This window comes from Neopelma chrysocephalum, unplaced genomic scaffold (assembly GCF_003984885.1).
Source record: "Neopelma chrysocephalum unplaced genomic scaffold, ASM398488v2 Primary Assembly neopelma1_63, whole genome shotgun sequence".
NCBI lineage: Eukaryota > Metazoa > Chordata > Aves > Passeriformes > Pipridae > Neopelma > Neopelma chrysocephalum.
The window spans coordinates 5,731,287-5,746,310 of NW_020897720.1; the positions used below are offsets into that span (position 1 = coordinate 5,731,287).

Here is a 15,024-nt window from a genome sequence, read left to right on the forward strand (position 1 = left end):
CGGCCCCCGCGCCCCCCGCCGCCGCCCAGCCCCGCCCGCCCGGGCACAGCTCGGCCCCGGCCCGGAGCCCGGAGCCCGGCCCGGCCGGCGGAGGCGGGGCGGGCGGTGTGCCCGGGGAGGGGGGGATGCGGGGCACGGCATCCCCGCGGGCCTTGGGATGACTAATCCCCCCGGCAGACCGGCACTGAGGGGCAGAGAGGACCCTCGCATCCCAAACCGCTGGTTGTGGCACACGGACAACCCCCGGCACAGCCACGGCGAGCATCCTCCCTGCCCCACGCTCCGGCATGCTCGGCAGCATCCCGCTCGCCATCGAGGGCCCAAGCCCAGGAGCTGCCCCGGCACCACCTCTCTCCTGATGCCGGTGTGCTGGGGATACACCATAGGGCAGCGTTTAGGCCACGCTGCTGCCAGAGCACGTTTTCCATGTGCTCCATCTGCACATGGACGACGCATACAGTGCTCAGTACCCGGAGCAGGCTGGAGCCTGCATGGCTCATGCATCAGCAAGGGCATTTCAAGCTTTTGCTTGTACTTTCTGCCCTGGGCAAAACAAGGAGCCTGACAGCAAGCAGCTTGTGCCAAGGGGATCCCACGGGAGCCTGCTGCTACTCAGATTTCAAAGGATAGCAAAGGCTGAGCAAAAACTCCAGAACAGGTTGGACATGTAATCACAGACCCAGAGCCTACTGTAGCCCAGAGCTGGCTCCCTACTAAGGAACAATATTTTGTTTGAGAATACATCGCCTGAACTTTGTCTCAGGAAAACGCAACACAAGCACGGGCCCCCTCTTTTCCCCAGCCAGGAACCACTTCAGAGTTCCTACATGGGGGAACACATACAACCCTGAAACTCGGGCATGAACATTTTGGGGGAGCAGAGACAGAAACTATCATTGCTCAGCTCACCCGAGTCATTACAACTGGCAGAACTGACCCACCAGGATGGGGAGATGATGTTCCCAAAGCAGCTTAAAACACAACACACAAATATCTTTGCAGCATGCCTCAGGTTTTAACAAGCTCTTACTTAAGCAACCTGATTTCACCATGGCTGTGGGCGACAAGAAATCTGCTGTGCACACAGCAGGGCTCCAAGGAGCCGGGTCAGCACTGCTCCCAATCCCCTCCCTCTCACGGCAGCCCATGCCCTGCTTGCAGGCGTTCTGGAATACTGTGCCATAAGCAAAATGCTCTGCCCCTTGCTCACAAGCTGTGATGCTTTTCTGCAGATGGCAGTGGTTGTGGTTTGAGAACTCCCAACTCTCACTGTTGCTGCAGACAAAAACCAGCAGAGCCAGAAATTACCTAATACAGCAGCAGGATTTCCTGGTCTAGTCTGGTTGCACCAAGCAATGCCATCATGGAAAACACTGAGCATTTCAGGCAGAATGAAGAAAAGGCCCTATAATGGGACATCACCTCTGCATCACATCTGACCTTGCTGGCACAGAAATATAGATCTCACCTCATGAAGGCCATTTGTAAATGGTCTTTTGCAGATGCTTTTGTACTAGTGAGAAGTGCCCAGGGGCATTCAGAGCTCTGGGAGAACAAGACCCACCCACATGGCACCAACTTCCAAGGCAAAGCCAGGAACTGAGGCCCAGCTATTTTTGCAGAGGATGCAGGAAGGGAGAATGAGATCTGTTACAAACACACCCTACAGAGAAAGCCCCTTCTTTTCTCCAAAAAATCCCCCCAGAGAGGGACTCCTCATCGGGAACTATAGTGAGTAATGGCTTCAAACTGAGAGTAGACTCAGATTAGGTATTGGAAAGAAATTCTTGGTTGTGAGGGTGGTGAGGCCCTGGCACAGGTTGCCCAGAGAAACTGTGGCTGTCCCATCCCTGGAAGTGTCCAAGGCCAGGTTGGACAGGGCTTGGAGCAACCTGGGATAGTGGAAGGTGTCCCTGAACATGGTGGGGCGGTGGAAGGAGATGATCTTTAAGGTCCCTTCCAACCCAAACCATTCTATGATTCTAAGTGCTGCCATGGACCACAGCCCTTATCACAACTGGATCAGGAACAGAGAGAAACCTTCCAATGCAGAGTCCCAGATGGCTGGAGTTGGAAATAGCAGCGGTTTGGGACAGGGAAAAAGGAAAGAGAAGCAACTGCAATTCCTTTGTTTTATTTGCAAATGGACAGTATCTGGACATCTAAAGGAAATCAGCCCTTTCCAACATTAACTCAAATGTTGTTGTCAACTACTTGCACCTCTCCCACGTGTCGGTCTCTGTCTTTCATACAGCCAGAACCTTTGGGTAAAAAAAAGAGCACAGAAATACACACCAAAAAAAATACAATATTTACATGTTTCCCACCAACTAAATGGATTTAGATTTTTGGAGATTAGCAACGCTTTGTTCATTTGACTTTGCAAGTAATATCAAAACACCTAAAGTTTTAAAATAAAAAAATACTACAATATTCACAATATAAAACTTAAATACCTTTTTTTTTTTAATTAAGGGACTGCTAATAGCTATTGACTGATCACAGCTCTTTCAACAGAAGCTCTGCTGCTGAAGCACTGAGAAAGTCAAGGTTCACAAAGCGACATTCACATTCTGCACTGCTTCTGGTCAGTTGAGGCACTGCCACGATCATGACAGTGGCGCTGGAGACTTGTCCAGGGGACCCACTCAAAAAGGTCCTGCTGACAGGGCATGGCAAGCCCACAGAAGGTGGCAAATGCCCATATTCAGGGTGGCTGCCCACTTCCCAAGGGTGGAAATGCAGGTCCACACACCACCACATCTTGTCTAGTAGTCTGCATTCCCAGCTCCAGCTCTTCGTGGCTGGGCAAACTGAGCAGAAATTACTAAGAAGAACATGACACTTTCTCTCCTCTGATATTCCTTCCCTGCTAATGTACTCCTGTGTTTTATTAAACAGTCAGTCATTGGATAAAGTGACTGGAGAGAAGCAGCTCATGCGTCAATCTCCTCTCTGCAAGAGTTACACAAACAGGGCAGACAAGGCAGCAACGACCTACGGAGGAGAAATTCTTACACCCACCCTTACACAATCTCATCCATGACAGAAGAGATCATTAAGTGTGCTTGAAAGGCAAGAGAATCAAATTTTGCCTAGGAAGTCTGGATTCTGTGATGGAATCCGGGTTTGGTTATTTCTTTTTCACTTCACCATCCAAAGGAAGCAGAAACTAGGACCAACAACAGCTACAGGATTTATCTCTTTGGTAATATCTGTGAAAGAGTCTCTCAGCAACGGGTACATTTCATGGGAATCACAAAAGCCTGACAGGATCCTGTAGAAGTTCCATAGGTTCAACTGGGAAAACAGCTTGCCCAAAATTAAACAGGGCTTCTGTGAGGGTGGGAAAGACTGCACAGGAACTGGATCCCGCAGATTCCTGCTCCACCACACAACAGTGCCTTGGTGAAAAGTGGATCTTAGATATACAAGCTGAATCAATACTCTCTTAGTACAGACAGAAGGTCTGGAGTGCATTTTAGGATATTTCTTTAAGGCAAAAATGGATGGGTACTGGCTGAGGAGACAGACAGGATTTGCAAACAGTCCCACGTTGGACAGAGTAGCTGCAGAACACTTTCAGAGTCAAGTGGCTTCATGGATGAGTTTAAGGAAGATTTGGATCCCATCACTTCTGGTCACACACTACTTTTAAACCTGGCTCAGGTAAGCTGCAGCCTTTCTATGACTGAAACCTACCTGTTGTGTAAAATGCCTTTGTTTGGTTTGGTTCCTTATAACTGAAGTTTCACATTCAAAGTTAGTTTTCAAAACCAGCTCTCCCCTCATATTGCAAAAAGACTCAGCTGATTTAGCAGAGGCTGAAGAGGCAGCAGAGAACCCAATTGCTTCTTCCAGCTGAGGACAGAGTTTCCTCAGAACAGGCTGGAGACAGTTTTGAGAGAGAAAAGCAAGACTCGCGTTGCCACATTTCATATTTTTTCTATGCTTTTCTGGAGAAACAGCGTACCCTGGTGACCTGGTCAGCACAGAGACCAGCAAAACAATGAACAGGAAGTTCTGTTTATCTCTGAAATTCCCAACAATGTGATAAAACAAGAAGTTTGTTCAAAGTGAGCTAATGCTGCCAGGAAGCAGTTTCAGGGTTGAAATCTCAAGTACCAGCCTGAGAACATACTATGCAGAGGCAGAAACCCACACTCCAAAAAGTATCCACTACCAAGTCACTCCACACTTGGCACTAAAACAGGTTGCACGGAGCATGTTAGAAATGTGCATCTTCCTTAAATTTCTGGAATGACAACCCACTAGCTGCACACAGTCTCCCAGACGAAAGACTGTTGATAGCTGCAGTAATCTTGAAGTCCACCACAAAAAGGTTTTGCAACCAAAGCCTGCAAAGAATGGGAGAAGAACAAACTTTCTTCCAAACCAGTGATGGCATCCACTATAAATAAAGCATTTTTGGAAGTGGATCTGTCAGGCCATGGATCCAATTCCAAAAAGTCAAAAGGCAGCAATTAACAAATCAGGCAGAAACAACCTGAAAACAACCATTCCTGGTTTTGTGTAGCTGGCTTATCTGTTCTGTCATTTGACTGCTTGCTGCTCTGCAAAGGGTTAAAACTCTGATCTTCCTCAGTGACTGCATCCTTTCAGCTGAGACAAATGGACTCCCAGGCAATAAGGCCACTGGGAAATACATATGCCGTGCTGTGACAACAACATGCCTCCAACTAAGAGGACAGCTCGAGGTCAGCTTTCGCTTCCTCAGCCTTCTGTTTCTCTTGCTTCCTTGTCACCGCTGCTAAAATTGGTTCAAGGGCACTTGAGACTTTTAGCAGAGAAGATTTTCCTCCTCGCATCAAAACCCAAAAGGTTTAATATTTACTGTGACCACGCAAAAGTAGAATCTGAATGGGAACTGGAAGTTAGTGTTATCTGAGGATCATTACAGTAGAGCTGACGAAATAGAGCAGTCCAGATTTCCTGCTTAAGGGCACATCTCCATTTTGCCAGCAGCTGCAACAAAGAGCACATAGTTTATCATGCTTGAAAGCTGCACAAATACCCATCAGGGAAGAGAAATTACTCTCCTCTAAAATATACATTTTGGTTGGAGAACAAGAGATTTGAGAACAATTTTTTGCCCCCACCACAAATCACTATTCTGTGTTTTACTTTTGGGCAAGGAGGCAAGGTGAAATTTTACCTGGAGAAGAAATACTAACACGTTAATCTGACCTAACAACAGAATTCTCTTTATAAACACTCATCTCTATTCAACTGTTGTACAACAGAGATTCCATGAATTCAGGATTGTTTTCCTGAAGCGACATAAGAAAAAGCTGCCCCTAAATGTCATTTCAAGTGATCATCTTCATCCCCATCCAAGGGGCCTGGGGACAAGGGAAGACACCAAAACCAGCTGATAATAACACTCGTCCCTTTGGACTTTTCCGAGTGCTTTACAAAGGAAAAGCCTCACCACATCCCTGTGAGGTAGGTCAGTAAGTATTATTATAGTCCCTTAATATAGCTATGGAAACCGAGGCAGAGAAGTTACTTCCCTGAAGGCCACTGCAGGAGTCTGTCTCAGAGATGGAGCCAGGAGACAAGATTCCTTAGCTCTCAGGGAATTTCCCTTTCTCTCCCATATCTCTTCCCCATACAAACCTTAATGGAGAAATGAGCAAAGGAGAAAGGGGCTACAGTGCCACGTTTCTGACAATTAGCAGGACTCCTACTACTACTCCACGGACCCCAGAAAGTATTATTAAATACACAAGTACCTTTGAATCAATGGCAAAATGACCGCACACACTATCAAGAAGCCATCATACGATACAAACCTAGCTCAATAAATAAGTAAATACATGCAGCTGCAGCTCTGAGTGTTGGGGGGTGGTCCCCAGCTCAGGAAGGTCCCAGATGGCAGTGGGGGAGCCCAGGTCACTCCTGTGACTCCACCGCCACGCCGACGAGCGCGTGCCTGATGGTGCGGCCGTGGAGTTTGTAGCCGTCCTGCGTCACCAGCGCGATCGTGCCCGGCTGCATCCCCTCGGCCGGGACGTGGCAGACGATCTCGTGGTCGTAGGGGTCATATCTGCCACCAACAGGGTTCATCTTCTGAAGGCCGTGCTTGGCAAACACACTTTGCAACTTGGCCTCTATGAGGGAGAGGCCTTCGTAGATCTTCTTCAGGGCTGGGTTTGGGTTACTGGGCTCCGCTTCTCCCGCGGCGCTCTCGGCAGTCTTCTCCAAGATATCTGCTACCTCCACGAGGTCCCTGCAGAAACTCTGGATCCCTACGGGCACAAAGAAGCACTAAGTAAATGGAGGACAGTTTACAGAACATACAGAGCTACAATGACAGACACAAAGTCACAGCAGTTGGAAAGCATTTCTAAAGCTGTTAATTGATTTGAACTGTTAATTTAGTGAGAGCAGACGGTGTCTTCTGTAACCAAAGCTTTAACATTAATAGTAATCTAAAGACTCTCCAAATCAAGACATATGCAGGAAATGTACACCAATACATATCAACATATAGATATCTATATGTCAGGTATTCCTGACAAAGCAGGAAATTAGTATTTCACTCCAAATAGTTTTTTGCAACTAACACTTGTCATTTAGGACTCTGCTCTACACCCTCTCATACAGTCCCACTGACTTCACTGTTTTGCCAAGCAGCTCACACAAATGCCACGGGGAACAAACATAATGTGGGGAAGTAAGAACAATACATGTCTATTCAAAAGTACACCCCAAATTTTATTTATAAGTTAAAACCACTGTGGCTCAAAAAACCCCTCTCAATATCAATTATCCCATTGATTATCCCCAAACTCATCAGCCATTTTGTAGCTCCACAGGTAGAAGGTAAGAAAATACAGCAGCTCTAATTTCAAGGCTACTAGAGTTAACTACCAATAAACCCCGTGAGATTCATGCATTATGGAGAAAAACAGTTTCTCGTTCTCAGAGATGGTCCTGACAGAGTCCAATGATTAAACAGAACCTTTTTCCCCTTCACCTGCCTCTGTTGCCAAAGCCACAAATTCAGCTCATTTCACCAACAATAAAATACTTCTTTTAGAAATTTTAAATATTTGATACAGGGATTGACAACTGTTGTCCCAGGCAGGATCTACCTCCTAAAAGCTAGAACAGAAGGGAAGAGGCTGTTAATATAGCAAAGGAGATCACAACCTGATGACACAGCTGAGTATGAAATACACCCTGCTGGAGCCAATCCTCAGCATACAGCCGAGCCTGTCATTTCAACCAAGTCAGCAGAACTACACTCAGCTGCACTGGGCCTATTTTTTTTAAATAGTCACGAAACAGTCCCTGAGGTAAACCTGATAGACAGGACACAGCTGGACATACAGACAGAATAGCGAGTAAGCCCAGACACCCAGAGCCCAGGCCAAACCTCATGCCAGACTTCACAATGAACAAAGGAGGGCAGGACTGGGGGAGAGAAAAGCTGTTGATCAGCAATTTATGCTCAGGCAGGCAGGCAGGCCACTGCAGTAAACACAGCTCTTTTGCTTACCAAAGAGCTTGGCATCTTCCACAAACTTCTGTGTTCTCCTCCGGACATTCTCGGAATCTGCCAAAGCTTTCCGGTATCGCTCCTGTAACCACAACAGCAAGGGGAGACATCAAACAAGGAAGTAAACCCCATTTCCTGACAGTGGTGAACCCCTCAGAAATGCTTTAAAAAGAGCCCTCTTCACGTCAGAAGGTTGTGCCAGGCTCCTGCATTTTTCTAACATGCAAACCCAAGTCCTTCTACTGATTAACCAAAACCTGCAACTACCTCAAAAGATGCAGGCGAAGGCCAGAAGTATTCTGGGCACTGAATGACTGAATTCAATTGAACACCAGCTCTCAGGTTGCTGCTTTTTTTGTGACTCACTGTGGCTATTGAGACACCCTTTTCTCCAGCAGGCAGCTGATGGTCTCAGCCACAGATCGGTGACCACATGATTTATCGCTCAGTGCAGGATTCTCAGGGTGATTATGTCAAGAATTGCCCAGTGAAGCAGTATTTAACTCCCTCCTTAGTCACATGTGTTCTTCAATATGTAATGTGATCCCTACTATTTCCCTCACATCACGGTCACTGAAAAGGACATTCCTTCTAGGACAATCTGGACCCAGTGGGACACAAAGCTGTTAGAGAGCAGCCAAAGGAGGGACATGAAAATGGTGAAGGGTATAGAGGGGCCATGTGAGGAGCAGTTGAGGGCACTTGGCTTGTTCAGCTGGAGGAGACCGAGGTCAGACCTCACCAAGGTTTGCAGCTTCCTCATGAGGGGCAGCTCCGATCTCTGCTCTGTGTGACCTGCGACAGGACCTGAGGGAGCGGCTGGAGCTGTGTCAGGGCAGAGTTAGGTTGGATATTAGGAAAAGGTTCTTCCCCCAGAGGGTGGTTGGGCACTGAACAGTCTCCCCAGGGCAGTGGTCATGGCCCCAAGGCTGCCAGAGCTCAAGGAATGTTTGGACAACGCTCTCAGGCACATGGTGGGATTGTTGGGGTGTCCAGTGCCAGGATTGGGACTTGGATGATTCCTGTGGGTCCTTTCCAACTCAGGATATTCTGTGGTTCTATGACAATACATGATCCTGATCAGCACAAAAGTACTGCCACTGGCTCTGTACAATGCTGTGAAAGAACTGACCAGACCAGCTCCAACACACAGCTTTGACTGCCGGGATCGTGCTATCAGTGTCCTGCTGCTGGTACTACTGACAGATGGTGTTTTTGGGGAATGCAGACTGGAGTTTCCCCCTCTCACACTCAGAGTACAGCTGCTCTGAAGGCTGTCACAGCACAGCAACACTGTTTGAGTGTGTTACAGCACTTATGGAGAAGTCCAGGGCTGAAAGACAGACCAAGTCAAGGGACTGAACCAAAGACATCATGGTGCCACCAGCACCACACTCACAGTCAAATCTCGGACTTGTTCTTCCAATTTGATGGCTTTGTGCTCCAAGGCACAGTCAGAAAGGGGATGCTTGGGCTCGTCATGGGGATCTTCTGGGCCACACTCATCTCCTGTACTTCTCTGCTGAGCTGCAGTGCTGAAAACACAGGGGGACCCTCTGAAATGCAAACTAGTGACAAAGAAGGAAAGTTAATATCATCAGGGTCATTGAGAATTCTAGTTTAGTGTTGGTACTAAAAACAGGCTCTCTTAAAGAAGATACATAGGATTCTAGACACAATTTTAGCTCTTTTCAGAAGATACAGACAATTAGCACAGAAACACAAAGAGACTGGTGTTTTTAAATTCTTTTATTTTAGACTCACATGGCACTACAGAGGCTGTACACCACTTTTCTGGCATACCTTGAAAAGAGTCAGATTTTCACAGAATCACAGAATCATTAAGGCTGGAAAAGACCTCCAAGGTCATCCAGTCCAACCTGTGACTGATCCCCACCTTGTCAACCAGACCAGAGCACTGAGTGCCACATCCAGTCATTCCTGGAACACCTCCAGGGATGGGGACTCCACCACCTCTCTGATCTTCTTCAACCTATGATTCTGTGATTCCTTGATTCTGTTTCTTCTGCCTCCTACTACACTTGCTTTTACAAACTGACCCAGACAGGGCCCATTCCTGCCAGCACGAGGCCAAAGCCTCAGCCACGCCTCCCTCTCACACTTTACACCAGGAAGAGTCTGCAGAACAAAGTACAATTTATTGCCAAACCACCTCCACTCAGGAAACATTTCAGTATACACTTTACAAGGGTGTCTCCTTTTTTGGGAACACCTGGGCTCTTCCTCTCAGCAGGGCTTTCAACATCCTCTTTATGCAATGTCCTATAGCCCCTGTATGCAATGTTTTGCAAACATTAAGTGCACATCTAGTCCATGAAATTCAGCAGAGCCCAGAAATCTCTGCACTGGCACTGACTCCAAGCCCTGTGGTTATACAGCACAATTCCACACTGCACAGAGACACTAAGTTAGGTCCCAGAATCAATACAGCTGAGTTCACATTACCAGGCCTGTTCCATTAAGCTTTTTTACATTTTAGCAAGGCTATATTGCTCATGTATGGTGTAACAGAAGTGCACAGTTTGTTTTGGGGTCTCTCAAACCACTCAAGAGACCTCAGTGTTGTTCAGCAGTCCAGCTGAGCTTAAAGTTTGCTCTTCTTATTCCAGTACTGGAGTTGAGCAGAATTAAGTTTCAGGGAGTTAAACCAGATGAAAACTAACCCTACAAAACAAAAAGACTTTTCTCTCTGTGTCCCTGAATAGGTTTGCTGACAGATCAGATACATGAGTGCAAGTGCCAATACCAGAGGAGACAAACACGTGAAGCCTGGTGAGATGTGGGGAACGGATGAGGTGTCCCCCTTTGGGTGGCAGGCAGGTGGTTCAGACTGGCTCATCTATAGGACCAAAGCACAATTCAAGAGATCTGTATCTGCCCAAAGACCACCAAGCACCTCCTACCACCCAGTGTTTAGCAGCCCAGATGCTCCCTCATTTAATCTTTAACACCAGGTTGCTAAAAGTCCCACAACACTAATGACAAACTTCCTTTTCCCACCTGAAGACATTTGCATATGCATTTTTTATTAAGTGGGTACTTAAAATATGATCTGTATGTTAAACCACTCACTCCTTTTCAACAAATTACATGCCAAATAAAAGTTTGAAGGTGCTTCTGCTACTTACACTTGCTCTAGGATAGGACCTTCCTCAGACTAATCTTTAAAGAACCAGGTGAGGGGCTGTCCCTGGGCTCCTTTCAAAAAGCTGCCCAGCTATTGTGGGCTCCAGGAATGCTAACACAGGAAAAAACCCCCACATTTTATCCCTGACTGCAGATAGATCTGTTTGGGGCACAAGACCCCATCTTGAATGATTTTTAAAATGCTTGTCAACTTTGTTGACTGATTAACACAGCACTTTCTCAAATTTATAGAAAGTAGACTAGACTGGAGGGGAGGAGAGAGCAGGACCCCCTTCACCAAGCCTTAAAAATCAATCTGTGAAGCTTTCTTTGCACATAAAGGTGTGTCCACGCTAAGCACCAACTACAAGCTTTGTCCTTTATCGTCTCACATTTCATTTAAAGAGCTGCAGGGAAGGAAATCAGCCATGCCACAGATGAACCAAGCAACCTGAAATGCAGCTGAGAAATCTCGCTGGGCCTCTCACAGACTAGACTCTGGTGTCTTAAAAATAGGCTGTGCAACTCAGTTAACTCTTTTGCACCCCAGAAGCAAAGGTTAGTGAGACATTTTCTTCCGTAAAGGAGTTACTCTACAGGAATGGGTGTGTTTCGGAGCGTAGGAGGAGAGGGGCATGGATGAGCCGGTGCCTCAGCTCCAGGGACTTGCCTACGTGGAGCAGGGAGCTCCCTGCATGGACTCCTCTCTCCAGCCTGTGAAACCAACTTAGAGAACACTCCCCCGTGCAGGGACATGCCCCGGGTATCACATGCTGCTCAGATGAGCCTGCCTTAAAAGTTGTAGGCAAGAAACCAGAACCACAGACTGGCTCCAAAGGGAGTTCTTAGGAAGGATTCTTATGGAGGACTGAAAATGTCACTCAATTTACTTCTTCCTTCAGGATGAAAAAAAATACTCCAGAGAAAAGGGCAAGTGCTATTTACAGCCTGTCCACTGACTCTGCTCCATCTCCTAAACACTGTCTTGATCACAGCTGCCCTAAAAGTAGGCAGAAATCCCACGGGAGGAAGTTGACACATCCTTAAGTGACAGACACGTGTAAGTCTCAGGGCGTGTGAAGGGGTTACACAAGTAAGCTGGTGATACCAAAAGATTTACAAAGGGATGTCACAGAAATCCAAACAGATCAGATGTAGCAGAGAAGTTGATTGCAGCCATATGGTTTAAGCCACTTGGCCCTAAAGATTAGAATTTAAATGATGAGAACAGGTCTCTGGTCAGATATACAATAGTATCACCTCTTTCTGGAGCACAGGCAGGATGGCACCATACTGGAACATCCCAAAGTGACTGTCATGCTCCCTCTAAACACAAGGGTCCTTCCCCCCCCCTCCTAAAACACTCCTTCCTCCTCCCAAATCAGCATGACAAAGCACACAACTGCTGAGACACACAGAATCATCTGCATCAGTGTTTCTTCTCTGATGAGCTTGCTTTGGAAGGAAATCTAATTACTCCCAATTCCTTTGCTCTGTTTCATCAGGGAGTGATACCAGAGATTAACCCAGTCAAGCAGGGATTGTCCTGCTCTGCTCTGCACTGCGGTGGCCTCAGAGTCCTGGGGGCAGTTTTGGGCCCCACAAGGGAAGAAAGATCTAAAGCTGTTAGAGAGCGTCCAAAGGAGGGACATGAAGATGGTGAAGGGTCTGGAGGGGCAATATGAGGAGTGACTGAGGGCACTTGGTTTGTTCAGTTGGAGGAGACTGAGGGGAGACCTCACCAGGGTCTGCAGCTTCCTCACCTATCTCTGCTCTCTGTGACCAGTGACAGGACCCCAGGGAACAGCTGGAGCTGTGTCAGGAGAGGGTTAGGTTGGATATCAGGAAAAGGTTCTTCCCCCAGAGAGAGGCTGGGCACTGAACAGGCTCCCCAGGGCAGTGGCCATGGCCCCAAGGCTGACAGAGCTCAAAGAGTGTTTGGGCAATGCTCTCAGGTACATAGTGGGATTGTTGGGGTGTCCCCTGCAGAGCCAGGAGTTGGACTCAATGATCCCTGTGGGTCCCTTACAACTCAGGATATTCTCTGATTCTATAACACTATGTGGATTCTTCTTCAATGAAGCTGGAGAACAAGCTTGTCAGTGCACATCCACACAGGATGGCTGTAAATTGGGCAGGAGGCTCCCTAAGCCAGACTAAGCCAGTCCAGGGCAAGGAGTCCCAGGTTGGGAGCCTGGGCCCCTCCACCCCTGCCTTGCTCATGGAGCTGTTCCCATTGGGAGTGACCCAGGCAGGGCCACAAAGAATTCTGTGTACAAAGAGATGCTTCACACCGACAGCACATCCCAGGATCCTCCACAACAGAAGCCTGCTGAGCTCCATCAGTCACCTATTTCACACTCAGTGCACATTTTAGGAGGGGCAAAGCAGTTTTCACACATATGACGGAACATGAAAGAGGAAGAATTTCCTGACACACATCTTTCCATTTAGCCCCAAACACATTTACTTCTATTACATGCTGCAGAATTATTTTATTGCATTTAAATGGTCTTTTGGTGGTGTTTCTTTTCTGGAGAAAAAAAATCTAATAAGCATTTTGACTTTCTTCCTTTTTGCCTGTCCACATTTCACCCAAATACTCAAAGCACCTTTATGGATTTCCCTCTAATAAGCCATATACCATGATGTCCAAAAACATGACCGGGCACTGTTTTTCTGCCTAAGTATTGACACAATTAAATAAATTCTCTTCCTATGACCACCCAAAACACGTTGATAGCACGGGTGCTGCCTCACCACTAAAAATAAAAACCAGAGAGTGCATTAAACATGTAGTTCATGAATAAATGGTTCAGATGGGCGAGACACAGAAACCACGCGCAGTGGCAGGAAACCACCACACAACGTGACTCACCGAGCACGGAAACCCTCTTCCTTAAAAATTAAATTTTTTTACTCAAAAAGCCATATTTTTCCAGGAAAGAACTCGGTTATTGGAGTCTAATTTTACTCCAGGCCCTGCTGAGTAGCCGGGGGTCGACAGCGTGCGGGGCCGGGCGGTGATGCGGGGACCTCCCGGGGGATGATGCTCGAGCGGCGGGGTCCGGGTGCGGGTTCAGGTGCGGATGCGGGTCCAGGTCCGGATCCAGATCCGGGTCCGGGTCTGGGTCCGGGTCCGCTCCCGCCTCCGGCGCGGCGCCCGCCCGGGCCCGGCCCCGCGGCGCTGCCACGTCTCGCCCCGAGCCCTCCACGGGAGCGGGACCCCTCGGGTCCCCCCCAGCCCGTCCCACTCCGCCCCACGTACCTGCCCTGCCTCGCCGAGCCGCAGACCGGCAGGAGGGTCCCGAAGCGCCGCAGGGAGCGGGCGGCCATGGCCCCGCAGAGCGCCGGGCGGGATGGAGGGATGAGGAGGCAGCGATGCGCCGGCGCCGCCGACAACTACAGATCCCACAGGGCCCCGCGGGGAGCGGCGGGCGGTGCCTCGGCCGGACGGGGTCGGAGTGCGGGGAATGCCCCGCCCGGCCCCGGACATGCTGCTCCGGGACGCCGGGAGGGGTATTAGGGCATACAAGACTTGTCCCTCTGGACACAGCTCCGGACACACGGCTTCGGCAGCCCGGGGCTCGGCTCCGGACACAGCTCCGGTCCCCCCGGACACACGGCTCCCGCCACGGCTGCGCGGTGTAAGGGGTGATAATGGGACAGGTTTCACCTCTTCAGTAAAGGACTGCGAGAGGCTCGGTGAGACCAGGCCGAGCTGAGGTGGAGGAGACAGCGAGTGGTCCTTATTTGCTGGTGAATAAAGATAAAGCAAACCCCAAAGCCTTGGCCAAAGCTGCCTCACAACTGGGAGCTGCCCCATGGGGGGCCAGCATGAACGATGGGGGGGGAGATCTTTTTATAAGGGTCTGGAGTGACAGGACGGGGGGAACAGCTTCCTACTGAGAGAGCAGGGATGGATGGGATAGTGGGAAGAAATTCTTCCCTGTGAGGGTGGTGAGGCCCTGGTACAGGTTGCCCAGAGAAGCCGTGGCTGCCCCATCCCTGGAAGTGTTCAAGGCCAGGTTGGACAGGGCGTGGAGCAACCTGGTCTAGTGGAAGGTGTCCCTGCCCATGGCAGAGGTGGAACGAGATGGTCTTCAAGGTATCTTCCAGCCCAAATCACTCTGAGATTCTCTGGTATGCTTTCATAGGCTGTGGTAGCAGGCAGCTGAGCACAGGGTTCTGAGCTAACAGCAATCACTAATCCTGTGTGCAAGATTCCCCCAACCTCCCATCCAAGCTGCCGCAGGAGTGCTGAACCCACCCCAGACCCACCCTGGCCCGTTTCCCTGTGAGCAGGAGTAGCTTTCCTGCCACGCTCCCTCAGCCAGAGGAACCAGCAG

General features: G+C 48.8%; 1 protein-coding gene across 1 annotated transcript; it reads right to left on the minus strand.

Moving 5' to 3' along the window:
- Positions 1-2,120: 2,120 nt before the first annotated feature.
- Positions 2,121-14,080, minus strand: GRPEL2 (GrpE like 2, mitochondrial). Its single transcript, XM_027682656.1, has 4 exons — positions 13,944-14,080; positions 8,928-9,096; positions 7,529-7,610; positions 2,121-6,272 (listed from the first exon to the last, which is right to left on the minus strand). The coding sequence occupies exons 1-4, from the start codon at positions 14,009-14,011 to the stop codon at positions 5,917-5,919; spliced, it is 675 nt and encodes a 224-aa protein (XP_027538457.1). The 5' UTR covers positions 14,012-14,080; the 3' UTR covers positions 2,121-5,916.
- Positions 14,081-15,024: the final 944 nt, after the last annotated feature.